General features: G+C 33.0%; 1 protein-coding gene across 1 annotated transcript; it reads right to left on the bottom strand.

Annotated features, from left to right (window-relative positions):
- Positions 1 to 1,163: 1,163 nt before the first annotated feature.
- LOC145676677 (uncharacterized) lies at positions 1,164 to 1,613 on the bottom strand. The gene has a single exon (XM_081747521.1). The coding sequence runs from the start codon at positions 1,611 to 1,613 to the stop codon at positions 1,164 to 1,166; it is 450 nt and encodes a 149-aa protein (XP_081603647.1).
- Positions 1,614 to 16,806: the final 15,193 nt, after the last annotated feature.

Raw genomic sequence — 16,806 nt, 5'->3', positions numbered from 1 at the left:
GTGTTTTAAATGTTACTGTAATTTATTATATTTATACATAACTATCTAGAAGTTTCCTATTATGTTTCTTAAAATTTAGTGTCCCTTTCCACAGCAAAACTACGAAAGTCATGGACCTACAGTACAAGGTGGAAACGAAACGTTTTAACGGGTTTAGTGTTCTTCTACCAGAACTCTAATCTGGAATGAGATGCACGAAGCAAAACACATTACCCACAATTTCTAAAAGAAAGTTATCCAGAGAGAAAGTACAAGGGGCATATTGCGTCTCTAATAACAGATATTAAAATAATGCTTATTCAATAATAAATGTAGGTGATGAGGGTAGTAACTAATGCATCATTTCCAATCAAGAGATACAACGGATTTGAAACTTACGACTAGTTACATTTGGTACCGTAATCCGTACTACAGTGCAACTGATACTACTTTTCCCCTGTGACAGCTCGCTGTGTGCTCATCGTGCTCGATGCAGCGTTGCCGCATTTGCGTCGGGTATTGAAACTACACGAGTAGAACGAATGAATTATTTCTTGTTCCATATCAACATTTACTAAATGTAGAATGCTTATTTAAAAACGCACTTATGTGGGAGACAAAAATTATTGTAAATTTCATTGGTACACTATTAAAGTACGGTAAATCCAACCGTTCCTCCCTCTGATTTTATTTCTATAGGAAAACTTTTACTTTCACTGCAGAAAACAGAAATTTCCATATAGCTGTAGCAAAATTACTAACATCAATACTGAACCTTGTTTATAATTACTAAACTTATGTTTGTATACCACATATCGCAAACAATACGTCTTCATTTTGAACTCGTGACATCTGTATTTAAATAATTTTAAAAATTATTATATATAGTAGTAAAGAAGAAAGAGAAATGTACTTACATTTACTGTGTGATTGGGGATACATCCAGTGAAGAATCAAGCAGTTTCGGAACTGGAATTAACAGATATTATCACTTCATCCACACACTGTTCAAGAATTTCCTCTTTATTCAATTGCTCGTCAGGAGCTTCTTCGAATGTTAACATTAGCCCAGTCTTCGGCAGGGACACTATCAATTGCTTCTTTTGTAAATCTTTCCACTTCTGCCACTGTGAATTTTTTTATTTTCCCTCGCGACGTATCATTTTACTTGCCCCCAAATATTTTCAATAGGATTGAAGTGGGCGTGGTAGGGGAAGTCTTATGACCTGGTGATCCTTTTCCCTTGCTAATTCGTCGATTGTGTACAAAGAGAATTTGATCTTGTATATGGTCACCAGTTCTAGAAGCACTACCTTCTTCATGTCAAGATCTAACTGCACACTGGTATTGCTCTTTAACCAGTACAAGACCTCAGACTTCGGGGACTGTGTTGCTGGAGGTTCGTCGAGCATAACAGAATGGTATGGGGCATTGTCCATAACAATGATGGATTTAGGAGATATGTTTTCCAAAAGAGATTCTTCGAACCACTTCGTAAATGTATAGAAGTTCATTTCCTCGTGATAATCACCAGTTCTTTTAGATCTGAAAATAAGGAGGCAGTTTGGGACAAAACCACATGTGCCAGCATGAAGAACAATTATTCTTCCCCCTTTCCCTATTGGTGCGTTCATTGTACTATGCGCACTATGGTCGGTCCAGCTTTTGTCTAATGTGTGGTCTGCATTGACCTATGTCTCATCTAACCAAACCACATTATTATAATCGCATTTCTTCATAGCTCTGAGGTACCGACGATGTCACTTCTTTCCATCAGCCCTGTGCGTTTGGAGAATTTATTAAATTCGAGCCCCAGATCTATCAGACAGCTTTTAAGTGAGAACTTACAACGGTGGAACAAGTTCGCTTCTTTAAGGCTGGTTTGGAGGTTTTTTAATGTAAGATGCTCCTTGCGCATATAATAAGCGTAAATGTGGCGATGAAGGGCATCCCGCTGGAATGATTCGACATGTGTGACCTTCCTTTCATAGCAACGATGTTTACCTGGAGTTTCAAGCAGTACCTGCGATTGTCCAGGCTCGTCGTTTTTTTGTTCTTCCTTCTCCTCAAGTTCCTCCTCTTTCCTTATTTTTTCTTCCCTAATACACACCACTGTTTTTCTGCTAATTGTAAGGGCAGCCGCTGACCTTTCTGTAAGTCGACTTACATCAATAAGAGGATTACCATTTTCTCTTTCCCACTCAAAGTATTCGCGTAGTGAACACACCATCTCGCGATCTTGGCATCGTAAAGCGACACCCTGTCCAATTTTTGAATATTTCTTTACAGGCGAGTGAATTCTTTATCGCCCCCTTCTTCGACGAACATGATTTGAACTTTCTCCCGCTTCATCCATTTCAGATGACATACATACATTCACACACACACGCGCAAAAGAGAGAGAGAGAATCATTAATAAATAATGCACTAAACATTGAAGTACCCTATACACTAAACACGGAATTATTCACTGTAAGTAAATCTCAGTTTTATAAAATTAAATGGAACAAAGCAGAACTAAAACGAATGCTTTCAGTAACCATCAGGTCCACTACTCAAGTTGACATCCGACTAAAACAATGTGGATTTCTTTATATTCAAACTGGTAACGTACGGAGAGAGCGGAAGGTTTACTACTGCAGAGCGAGAGAAATGAGCCACTACAATCGGCTTAACGTGCAAACAAAATCACTGTTAGTGAAGAAATGCAGTTCCCAATGCACGTTAGGAAAGCAGCTCCGTAATTTCTTGTGAAAATATGCCTGTAGTTTTTGGAAATAAACCCTTTTCGATAAGTTCGCATTTTCAATTCATTATAACTTCACTCATTCAAGATGCTTTATTTGATTAATATAGGATTTGACGCTAATGTACCTTCATTGGTTAGTATGTTTTCTGTCAGTTATTGCTGTTGTAAATACTATCAAAATATTTACTTTTGTTATATTGTGGCAATATGATATTATGAGTGTCCTGTTTAGGTTTATTGAATTTGAATATTTGGTGGTACAAGTATATAGTGGTTTAAATATTCGAGATCTCATATAACTATGCAACATTACCTGTGAAATTCTACTATAATACACCCCCCTCCAAGATTTTGCCACAGAAACCCAAATCATGTAAGTCTGCTTCTACAATGATATATTAAGTTTTAGAATGTTGTTCTCATAACTTTGTATTACAATATACTCTCTGCACTGTACATTGTTTCCTGTTACTTGAACTAACATACAATTTCGTACCTTACATATGACGTAGGTAATGTGATCTCATAATTCAGTAAGGTTGGTTCTTCATATAATTGTGATTGAATCCAAAGATCATATGACTTGACTCATCACTTGGCTGATATGTCGACGTCTTCTTGCTGTGTTTTTCCAGAATGCATTTTCAGTTATATACTGTATACCCAGTGAAATTAATATTCTTTTGAATCGTGAGTATGTAATTACAGATGTATAACGAATTCTTTAAATTTGTTTAAGATATTCAATAAGCGTAAAGGTTCCTGTTTAAGATTTTTTTAAAGTTTTACATACAAGTATTTTCATGAAACATCTCGGTACTTTGTTGCATGGCGAACTCATGATACGGCATGTTATTGGAATTCTATCTTAGAGATTTACTTGTGCATTAACACGATATATTACAGGATTCAATGAGTGTATACATACATACATACGTATATATGTATGTGCGCGTGTGCTTCTTTTTTGTACTTGTTCGTTTGAATCTTTTGCGATTGTTTTCGTACTAAACAAAAAAAGCCATGCTTACCAAAATACAGTAGTTACACAATATGTTATTTTCAAAAAAATGTGATATCCAGTGTGGCGTTTAATCCATTTTGTTATATTTACGTATTTGATATAATCGTAATTTGAAATAAATTCTGAATATGAAAATAATGTTTTCTCCCAAAATAACATTAACATTAAAGCAGCATTGTCATTTTTGAATATAACGTTAATGTAACTGACAATACATGCTGAGAGTATAATTTTCTTCAACTGCATAACATATAAATTGTATACAGGTTATTTGGCCAAGAACCAAACTCATCACCAGCCTAGAAAATTATTTTGTGTAATATTGGTGAACCGTTCATGCACGCTAGCAAGTATAATTTGGGCATTCTCCTTATACTAATTTACGAAACGAAAAACACGGCAATATTCCATATCATTGGTGGCTGAGTTAATGTAGTTTATCAAATTTACTGTATCCTAAGATATTCCTTTTTTTTGTAATTTTGATGAAAAGAATAATACTTTTGCGTTAACATTATTAGACACATTTTCTGTTCCTGTCATGCAACAGGAAGTAATGTATAATGTAGGTATCATTGCTCACCTAGGTTTCTCAATGTTTTGCGTTGTCCAATCCCATTTAATTCTCATGTCATACGTAGATTCCAATGTCAAGAGAAGGAATTTCTTTGTCTTTTATGTATTGACATAATTTTGCATAATTACAAATTGTTTAAGAATACGCTTAAGTTTACGATGAACTACTGCGGTCATTATTGCAGATGATATGATACAAAACTGTGAGTTATTAGTTTTTATTCATTATACTTAAGATAGTACGTTAGATAGAGCAAACCAAATTAAGTGAAAGACAATTTCTTTACTAGGTATATCTTGAGATTTTTGGTGAAAATATCGTTATGATATAATACTATTTTTCATGTTTACCCACTTTATGTGAAAATAACTATGTGTTGATCTTAGCATGTTTTAAATTATGTAATTACAGGTCGTAGAGTTCAAAATATCATATCATACGTCTGTGTTTTACGTTCCACTACTTACTAAAACAAAAAAAGGTTCGTTACAAGATCATAAAAATTGAAACACAGTAGTGACTGCTCGATTCACTTACGTAATATACCTTGCATAATAATATTGGAAGTTTTAATTTCAACCCTTCCTAACACGAATCCTTACAAATTTCATTCTTAACAAGTAAGTAGTGGAAAGTCCTTTATTCAATAAACCCTAAACTGAAAGACAATAATAAAATAAGAGTGTCTTATTTCATTTAGATCGAAAGCAAAGTATATGCGGAGGAACATAAAAATAAGTTATCTGAAGAGTGTATTTATTATAAAATTTACGTATCGTTAACACAATTAATTATTATTAGTGTGTTATTACAGATGTTTCACATTTATATATGTTATATTTTTAAATTAGCATTTTGTTTCTAATAGATTGAGTTCGAATTCTACACTTTTATATAAAAGAGTACAAGTGACTAATTTATCATTGCAAGGCATACTACGCATATTTTAAATTAAACGCCAATTTTGAAGAGCAAACTAATTTTGTCACAGAGGTAATGAAAGGAAAATATATTTGTGGAACGCACCCTAAGGTGGAAAGGGTGGCTATTAAATCTGCCAAAAATTGAGTGTCTTGAAAGTCATTGATAATTTAAAGTGAAAGTCAACATAAAATATCTATATTAAAAGTTGGGAAATAGTTTTTCGTGCGTTCTCAATACTTTCACACCTGAGGCTAGAACGTTAATCGTTTTTGGATACGCATGTTTCAAATCTCTTATTTAGAATGTGATGAATTTGACAGTGTTATTAAATTGGAGTGAACATAAAGGCTATTCATTGGAAAGAAGACCGCACGGGTTTCATCATTACTGGAATTAGATCATTTATAGAGGAACATATCATACAAGTCATATCATAACACTCAAATCTTTTCTCCATTCAGAAAGTGACCGACATACGAACTCGTTTTGTTAGCGGGTGAGAAAGTAGGTATATATACCCTTAATTAGAAATAAAAGTAGTAAGTGTTTCATCGTTGTAGAAGAGTTTCGCGGCCTATACAAAATAACTTTTAATGTTGCGTATAATGCAAAAAGTTTAGTGATACCATAATAATTCACTTTCGTTCTCTTGTTCTGACTTGGGATAAATCATAACAGCTTAGAAATTCTCCACTTACAATCGCAAATTGAACTATGTCAATTGCTACAAAACAGATGTACACTACACTCTACCTAACCAGGTTATTCATTGCAAAGTGGGATGGCGGATATCAGAAAGTACCAGGGTGTTGAAAATGTGAAATTTTGTTTAATATATATAATGCTATATTTCATACATTACTGTATAAAAATGAGAGTTCGTACAGTATCAATCATTATGACACGATGAAACATGATTTTAATTGAACAATAGTTGACAGACTATTGCTCCACATTGTTGGAACGTCATGTTGCAGAAGGCATCTATAGGGTCAAGTTACTGAGGGCCGAGTTAGCGAAAGTCTAGTGATTCTCTAATGTGTTGTACATATTTTATGTAGTAATTAAGGAAAAATGTATTTCGTAGGTTTTCTAAAACCGTGGATAGTTAACCCCCTAGGAAATAACTTTTGTTCACTTCCGGAAAATACACTCGTCCATAATAAGTAAAACTTAACTTAAGGCTTTGTTTTCGATAGTGTTATATGTAAGATTATTTACGGGTGATTTAAAGGTACATATAAGAAGAGTGCTTGGGAGTTTTAGTGTTATTTTATTTGAGTTTAGCGTATGTTTTAGTAGCGAGGCTATATGAAACATGGACCTATATATTAAGGTAGAATTCGAACATCATCATCTTTCATGGGGAATCTATGTTGTTTCTCCCTCGTCAGAGCAGCATATGGTAACCGCTTATCCACGACGTTAGTGTTACTTTGCCATATAGCCATACTTTGCCATATACAGAAATGTATGTCAAATTTGACCGGTGATTATATGAACTTAGTTCAATATTTTAAAGATTAAGTTTTACGTACAGATGATTGTAATCAGATGCCCAACTGGGTAAAATTATATAATTGGAGATGAAGTTAAGGCCGAGATTGTGAATTACTACCATGATGACGACCGATGTTTCTCATTACTAGTTTGATTTTGATAGAGTAGGTTGCAGTTGAGATGTTCACTACATCAGCAGTCTGCTCGGTGTTATATGATGAATTGTGTAAAACATTTTTGCATTTCATCAATAGCTTTTCGTCTAGTGCTTCAATAGGCATTCCTGATCGACGACTATATCTTACATCTTCTTATGAAGGAGTTTTAACTATCTAAAACTGTTCATATCTTTATATGACATAAGAATTCTTTTAATATCATCTAATGTCGCACTACCTCATCGTGAATACTTCGTGTTTTTATCACATTTTCTGAGGAGATTCAATAACAACTCTTCCAGTTTCTCCGTTTGCTTAGAAGTAAATTACTCTAAACAGAAAATGTGATTTAATATTAGTTTAAAGTCACTGACTATAAACAGAGAATGTAGGTTCTAGCACTGATATCAATATGATATCCTATGAAGGTTTAATATAACTATACGTTACAACACTTGTGCAGATATAATAATAATAATACGTTTTTAGTTAAGCTTATATTTTTTGTAATAAACCTCTTAACCCTAGAAATACCAAGGGGGGGGGGTCAATTTTGCCCGCGCGTCTTTTTTTGTTCAATTTGAATACCTTAAAATGCTTTACGGATTCTCATTTTTTTTGTTATTGTTACTTTTGATTAGAAGATCATTTTGGAATTTTTCCATCTATGTTTAAAGCAGTGTGGTTTTATATAAAAAAATATACATGTTACGCGGGCTGATTTGACCCCCCCTTGGTCATAGGTGCTACCCATTCTTTTATTTTTTGATGATTTCTTAATTTTGTTTTCTATGTCCAAAATTTAATTCTTTTAAACTATATTGAATTTCCCTTTATATAAACACTTAGCCTTACATAGAGCCGGCCCTAAAATACCATGATATCTTTCTGATTGGATAAGATAACCAAATGGTCATGAAAGTAAGAGTCGCTTTTATATAAAGTGATACATTACTTACAATATCACAATGGACCGATACTATACTTCCATTGAGTTAGCTGGCGAATTATACACCAACAACAATCTGACAGTCGTTGGAACTCTCCAACTGAATAGGAAAGGCATACCAAATGAACTGAAGGACACTAGAGATCGTGCAGAACATTCGTCAAAGTTTGCGTTCACTGACCCTTCTACCGGTAAGCCACCTGTTACGCTAGTGTCATATATTGCTTCGAAAAAACCACTACGAAACATACTTATGCTTTCCACCAGCATAACGACGATCAAGTGAACCCAAGTGAATCCAACAAACCTGATATAATTATTTATTATAATGAAACAAAGGGTGGGGTGGACATCATTGACCAAATGGTTCGACAGTATTCATCGAAGCGGGGAACAAGAAGATGGCCTCTCTCGCTTTTTTACACACTCGTGGATGTTGCTGCTCTAAATAGCTACACACTATTTCTACTAAATTTCCCCGAATGGAATAGCAACAAAATGGAAAGAAGACGACTGTTTCTGCTACAACTTGGGGAATCTCTTTTAAAACCGTACATTGAAAAATGGGTCTTGAACATAGACGGCCTCAAAAAGCCAGTAGTATCAGCAATGGAAAGCGTTCTGGGAAGGAATGTCCGTCCAAAAGTATGAGTGGGACAGCATATAAACGAGAGTAACTTACATCTCAATAATTTTAAATTTTTGCCTAACCTTACATAACCTGAACTTTATATTTTAATAAATAAAACAAGCATTTTCGTATAATATATCAGTGATTTCACGCATTTTTGGTATATATACACTACCAGTGCTGGAAATATTCTCGGTTTTGAAATTTGTTCAACAGTTTAACCATGAGTCAATAAATAAGGTCTGCAAATTACTTGAACCGAGCGCGGGCAAATTTGACCCCCCGTTGGTACTTCACGTAGCTGTCGCGAGCATGGTCTTTCTAGGGTTAAAAGAACTCCACATATCTAAACTGTTAAAATATAACGAAACAGTTTTTGGTTCAATATGGGATAAAATAAATGCTTTCAATGAGTGGGCGTTTATAATATATTATTAGATAACGACTTAGAATGCTTAAAGTTTTCTACCTCTTTGAAGGTGTTTACAGAAAATGAAACGTTAGTTTAAGATCATATGACATTAAATTTTGTGGAAAGAAAGATCGAAATTAGCAATATTCACAGTGCTTAAAACAGAGTTATGATTAATGCTTTCGATTTGAGTCAGGTACTATAAGTTGATACCTGAGTGTTGTTAGTAAAAGGTCTAAACTGCGTATAATGCTAATTCTTTTTGTAAGAGGAAAACACTTTTCTTTATATTTTACTTGTTTGATAAGTAAGTTTGGATTTGTTGATATACACTTGAAGGTATTTTTAAATCATGAAGTAGAAATTAGAAGCCGTAACATTTATGCCTTATTTACCAGTAAAAGTTCTTTGGGAAATTTATGCTATTTTTATTTTATAAATAAAATTCACAATTATTAGTGCTGCTGCACTAAAATTTGCTACTCATTGTCTTAAACATTCAATATAAATCACTATTCTAAACTTTCTTAATCGTTCGTGCAAAGTAGTGGAAAGTCCCATGTTCACCCTTCACCACTCTATTAGAAGAAAAAAATATCGCATTAAGATTTTTGGCATGTTTTTTTTGATATGGTACTAATTAACGGTAAAAATTGAAATAATCTCATAAAGTTTTATAATTTTCACTTTTTTACCAATAATAATTTATTTAATTTATTTCTAGGTTACGGAAAATGTAACTAACATAATATATCTATATAAATGAGAATTATCAAAGTTACTGTTCTTTTTCTGATTTGTAAGGATTCTTAGCCATTTCAAAACTATAATTTTATTTTCTCTTCATTATTGTTTATCTATGAAATTACTAATTAGAACAGTGTTAATTTCTTCTGATAAAGCACATTGGTAAGCCTAAGATGATACGTAATAACTTGCACATCATAAATAATATATATATATATATATATATATATATATATATATATATATATATGTGTGTGTGTGTGTGTGTGTGTGTGTATAACTCGAACGCTAACTTACAGTTGCCCAACGTATTTCATAGAAGCGGTCGGAAAAGTACTGTCAGAATATGGAAAACACGAGAGCAGAGATGAGAATTGAATAAAATAAAGTCAAGTAGGGGGATGGAATAAATAAATGTTTCAATATATTATTAATAATATATAGACTAGTAACATATCTTAAGAATAACCTGCTACATCATTTTGATTGCTGCACAGAGCTGTAATTTTCAAAGCTATGTTTCATATGAGATACCTGACCCCTTTGTGTGGTTAATGGAGAATGGAATCAGTAAAGTATCAAAGGATCCAGTTGGAAACATCTAATCTTGAGTAATAATTTTTCTTTCAATGGTTTACTAATAGGGCAGTAATTTAACTTGAAGAACATAATCGTTGAACGTAAAATTAGGAATTTCTTTTAGAGGAGTATATTAGTAGGCTAAGAATGAACAAATATAAAGGCGAGTGATTTATTGAAAGAAAGTTGGACGATTAGAATTTAGTAAAGAAAGAACGGAGTAATCCAGTGATATGTAATCTCCATTTGACAGGACTATTGTGTCTTCTTTCAAATGTATATGAGCTATTTGAGTCAAAACAGGAACCTTAGCGCAGAAAACTTTTTTTTTACTGTGTAACAAATAAAGCATTGCAAATGAATTTGTAAGATATACTATAAAAACACTAGACAATTCGCTTGATGTTGTGGTTTACATAACCGGATTTAACGAAACAAGAATGTAAACTGCACTGATAAAAATTAACTCTGGAATATTTAAAATGAATGACTATTCTAGCTGCGCACATGTCCTTGGTAAATGTCGGATTATATTGGTTGTACTGAGTGAGATACGCTAAATGTCTGGGTTTCAAAAGCATTTCCGATACGGCAGGTCAAGTAAAATGGTAATTCAAATTTCATGTTATCAGCAATTGCATCTTCGAACTTCTCACGCATAAACTGTAACTTACTGGATAGGATATATTTCGGAAAAAGGAAATATAGACACACTAGACACGCTTAGTAACATAAAATATACTCAAGCTCTCTCGTTGCTAAGAATATGCACAACAGTCTTGAGAGATCATGTGGACGGGATCCAGTGTTAACCTATGGGTTCACTCCTCATATAGTCTCACTGCTGAAAGTGATGATAAAATCGAGTAATAAAATATAGTATGCAATGTTTGCGTAGTTGTAGTAAAGTTAAAGGCTGGTTCTATTTTTGGGGAAAAGAAGCCACATCTTTAACAATTTCCTAAAATCCTATATATATATATATATATATATATATATATATATATATATATATATATATATATATATATATATATATATATATATATATATATATATTCGCGTGTATAGGCTTTAGCCGGCCAGAAAGTATTTCAAAGTCTAATCCGGATGAAAAAGAAACCAAAACATAAATACTTCTATCCGTGCACAGCACTTTACTAACACAACACCTACAACATGAGGTAGTTTTTCTCTTTAGCAGTGTTCATTTTTTTAAAACAATGAACATAAATTGTAATATAATCAAGAGGCGACACTACTTTCCATATTTTAAGCTATAATGTTTATACATTAATATCAGTCTCAGATTTTTTGGTTGATTTGGAACGAGAGTCCAACTAAGTCTTCGAAGAAAGCAATTTTGATCATTGCTTAGCTTTTCTGACTTTTATCTTAGTTATAAGAAGTTTTAAGAAGTTTCTCAAACAATCAGTGTTATCAATTTGTACCGGAAGAAATAGATGTGTCTAATCAAGGAAATAAAAGCTTCAGAATTTAGATATTATGTTTTCGAAACTTGGCTAATTTCTTTGCTTATATAAAAATTCGAAAAGGAATATATATTTATTGATATATAGCATGTTCTAAGCTTGTCCAAGAAACATTAAAAGTTTCAATTGTAGAACCGTAATTATATGATTCAAAATTACCAGTCTAGAATTTCTAGTATATTTTTTCTCGGTGGTTTCAGTGTTAAAGCACAATCAGATTTTCTTTAAAGGGACAAGAACTGCACTAAGAACTTTCATTTAGTTTAATGCTGGTCAAGTTAATCTAACACAAAAAGAAGACTGAGGAGTCAAGTTCACATATTGCAAATTAATACTGTTCTGTAGCCGAATGTAGTATTTCTCAATTTATTTTCAAAAACTCATAACTGCTTGCTACTGAATGCATAAGCGGTTTAGTTTTTTTTATTGAAATTCACGACTTATGCTTCTGAAGTGTAGTAAATGTATCTTGTAATTGAATCAATATTTCGTAATACGTGAAAAGGAAATAAAATCACATCACCTACTTAATCGTCTTAGTCTTGCACTGAGCATTGTGTGATTTGACCTTCTTTACTAGAGATCTGTTCAACATTTTCTTTCTATTAAACATGAATTTATTAAGAGTTCACAAACACGAATCAAATTCGCGTATACCAGCAAAGAGATGCATTGCATCAATAACAGAAGAAGACATTCGCAGTAAAAGACCAAAGATATTTCATGTGACGTTCGCAGGTACGATATGTTGTAGCACTAGTCTGATATCATAACGTATGCCTAACTCACAAAGGATTTAAAATGCGCTCGTCCTACCAGCGGAAACTGAAAGAATGTTGTTCAGATAAATGCCTTATTGAAATGCCATTTGTTTCGAAGTGCGTGTCGAAAGAATTTCGAAATTTCCAAATTTTAATTTACATTCTGATGAGAAATTTTAACAGCTTTCATGATTATAAAAGAGCAGGATTTAGCACTAAACTGCTGATTGAGTTTAATATTATATGCTCGGCAAATTTTGTCAACGACTTGCAAGAAATGAGTAATCTAAATACATTTTATTTTGATGTTTTGAGTTTAGTTTCGGATACTAAAGAGTGGTTCCAAGTAACAGAAATGTTTTGAAGTTGGCAAACAACTTAAGTATGTGTCTTTGGCTCAGACAATATTTGACTCGAAGTAACAGTTAGAGACTTAGGACAAATTATTGGCCAAAAACGTTAAATTTTCCTCACGTAGTAGAAGCACTGATTTTTTATTTATAACAGAGGAAGGTGAATTGTTTTTAAAAAATGCAATAAATTCAAATTCATTCAATATTGGCAGATGATGAAGTAATTAATAAAATTAGCAAACGCTTCCAACATGCCAAAGCACGACAAAGAAGTTGATCTTACTAGTCAAAGCCTCTAGAGAAAAATGAAATAAAACGTTTCCGTTTTACATTCAACGGTTATGACGTATAGGTTAAATGAAAGTATGTCAAAAATTAATGAAATATTTTAATGGACAAAGTAGGATAAAACGAGAGAACTACTAGGAAACGAAGAAACACGATATTTGTTCACCACGAAGCACACTTGGAAGGAGCTGAGATCAAACCAGGGATAGCACACACCAGATGTGAACGATCTACAGCTGAGTCGCTGCGGCCTTTTAATGTCAGTAGAGAAATAACAGGTTGAGCAAAGGATGAAATAAAACGCTTTAATTGAATTGGTCTAAAACCAGTTGCAGTCTACGTTGTCTATAATACAATGATAATACACTCTCTTTATTTCGACATGGTGCACTATTTAACCGACATTACATTTTATTTGTACCGAAAACAGCAAGTTTAGTGCGAAAAAGAACATTAGAGACTACATTTATGCGAGAGCGAATAGGGTAAGTATTAAACAAATATCTAGAAATCTACACTTCATTGTATAATATTCAGGGTGGTCAGATCGTCAATTAATTATCCTTGGTTAGATAAATTTGAATTTATTTATCGTCCATCATATTTAACAATGGAATTGCATAGAAGAAGTGCGTCACCAAATGAGACCAAATCAGTTTCTCAATGTACATGTAGCAAAAACCTGTGACTTAGTTTCATTACAGTTCCTGAAAAATGACTTGACGGGCCGATAGAATCAGAAAAGAGTAATCTATGAGTTAAATCCCATATCGGCAGTGCTAAGAACAATGAAAACAAAGTCTCTATTATTGTGCAATTTCCCACGGAGATTCTTTTGAAGGGGATAATCTAGATTTCTTAAAATATAATAAATTTCGCCGTTAGAAGGAGATCAGTCTCATATCGTTCCCATGTGCCATAATTATACCAAGAGTAGTATTAATGCTTTAAGCAAAACATTTGTACATACATAAAAAGAAGATCAGAATCCAACATATCTTTGGAACAATTATTGCAAGTGTCTTCAATTTATATACATAGTTCAAATAGGAATTGTCAGACAGAGAAAAAATATGTTGTTTAATATTGAATCCATGTTGTGGTTTTAGAGCATCCTTGTTGACGTGAATTAAGACAAGAAATATGATTGATATTTGTACGTTGTGAGAATAATAAACTTGGCTTAAATATATCTTCCGTGAACTCCCATGTTGGCTTTGAGAATGGAAATTGGCGTAGCTTCATACTATATTTGTAACTAAATTAGAACCAAAATACCTAAACATTTCCTAACTTGTATTTATTTTCAAGCTCGTTACAAAGGAATGTCGAAGGCCTTCATGAAAACTAAACGTTCAGACTTCACTCTAAAGAGGAAGACTATCATGTGTTTAGAAGCAAGAACAAAATATTTCCCTAATATTATACCATAAAATTATTATAAATATCTTCAATGGTCTTTCTATAACAGTCCTCAACAATTGATAAAATTTGGGATCAGGATTATTGTTATAGATAGGTAAGTAGATATAACTAATATGCCATAACAAATCTACAAATTTTGGAAGGAACATTCCATAAATATAGACTTTGGATATGTTGAGCAATGCTGCCTATTAACGGGCAGATGTAATTATTAAAGAGTCATGCGCAATTGACAGGCTTTTCTGTCATTGCGTTTGAGAGTAAAATGTGTACTCAGAAACTCAATCAATTGTAATTTTGATTCTGCATCATTATACGGGACTTAAATCCTAAAGAAAAATAAGTGTCAGATGCACATATGTTTCAGTAGTGACCACAAATGATTGTGATCCATGAAACAAAAGACTTTGTTAATTTCTAAGGCATGTAAGGCAGACTTGTAGTGTGAGTCTTCAAATTTGCAATAACACCAGAAAAGAGTTGCAGAATATGGTATTTGTCTCACCTACTCTTACAACATATTGAAATGTTGCAACGAGAATATAGAGTGAGAGTATGCTGTTTAAACAAAGGCCATCACCTTATAATCATAATTTATAAGAGTAATTGGGCGATAATGACAAACACTTTTAGATTGTGTTTTCTTAATTATAAATACTACGGTACAATCGCTGCGGGTTGATATTGAAATATTCAACGACGAGGAAGTTAAATATTTTACCAGTTAGAGAGAGAAATTTTAACATATCGTTGTTCGAATAATATATCTAGTACTAGAAATTACCTCTGGAACCTGCGAAGGCAGCTTGTTGTAAGTCGTCGATACTAAATGGAAGAACAAGAGATTCCTGACCTGCACAAAAGAACAATAGAAAAAAGGTGATGTAGAAAATTTTTCAGATATTAAAATAATGATAAAAATGCCGTATAGTGTATAGTAGTGCATCTGAAACACATGTTTAATGGAAGCAACATTCCTATGGAAATGCCCTTCCTCATCAATGATTTGATGTACTAATTTTCCTGGGACTCATTTAATTTCTTTTAGGCGATGTTGTAATGATCTCTCCTCATCAGTTTGTACTAAGGAAATGTAGCTTCTGATCTTGATACTAGTTGCATGGCTTCTATTCAAATTGAAAAGCTGAGCGTGATAACGTTTAACCTCAAAGAACATAAATTTGTGAAAAATAGCACATTGTGCCTTTCGCAAACTCTTGGTATAAAGCTGAAGTAGTTTACGATACTTTATGCATTTTAAGGATAACCACTACCGATAGAAATATGGAAACTAATGTTTGAAATAACCATTCCACCAGTTACTAAAATGGGAAAGTATTGTCATATTCTAAGCATCAGCAATGCCATTTTAACTTGAAACAAATTAATTGTCTTGGGGTGGTGTGTTCACTTGCCAAACATTACGACCGTTTCCAATACTTAGATCCAGAAATGCAAAACAAACAATTAAAATGAGTGATCAGACATGAAGGTAGTGACAATTTAAAGTGATTTAATACATGACAGAAACACAGGAGGTACATATATGAAACGAAGTCGGGCCGCATTCTGGTGTGATAAGTAAGTTTGCTCGTGGCCACAGACAGACCCATGTATCTTATATATGAAGTCCATTGACTCATACCTGGATACCATGTATTTAATTACATCCTGACGTCTGATCTTCATACCTTAAAACGAAATTATATTATCTCGTTAGAATTAACCTCTCAATATTCTGTTAATGCATAACTGTTGGGATCACCTGGATGTCGAAGAGAACAATTGATAGTGCATGAGACGAGTTCGAATACATGGCACAAAACTTTTGCTACTGTGCGACAAGAAATGGTAAAATATGTGTTCCACTTCCATGCATATTGGTTTACTTCCTGTTTCCGTAGAATAAATATAATTAGTTTTAGGTAAAATGTCATAGCCCCAACAACTTTCCTAATTTTAAAATGGTGAAATAACATTGACTTAAAAAATAATTTAATTACTCAGATTTACATATCAGCCGTCTAGCATTGTTTGTTTTTCATTTGTATCAGTTTAATACACACTTCCACGTGTTCATAGCAGCTTACCAAATAGGAATTTGTTACGGTGTTTCATACACAACAAATCATCATAAATATTAAATTATAAACTTAAGACAACATCAACAGATAGTTTGAAGTTATTACTAAGTTACGGATAAAAATTTAAGGTGCTTTGTCACTCAAAACAATCGTATATTATATTATTTACCCTT

Source organism: Thermobia domestica, unplaced genomic scaffold (genome assembly GCF_964235325.1).
Source record: "Thermobia domestica unplaced genomic scaffold, izTheDome1.hap1.1 HAP1_SCAFFOLD_289, whole genome shotgun sequence".
NCBI lineage: Eukaryota > Metazoa > Arthropoda > Insecta > Zygentoma > Lepismatidae > Thermobia > Thermobia domestica.
The sequence above is the reverse complement of the archived record's forward strand: the minus strand, read 5'-3'. Positions and strand labels throughout refer to the sequence as shown.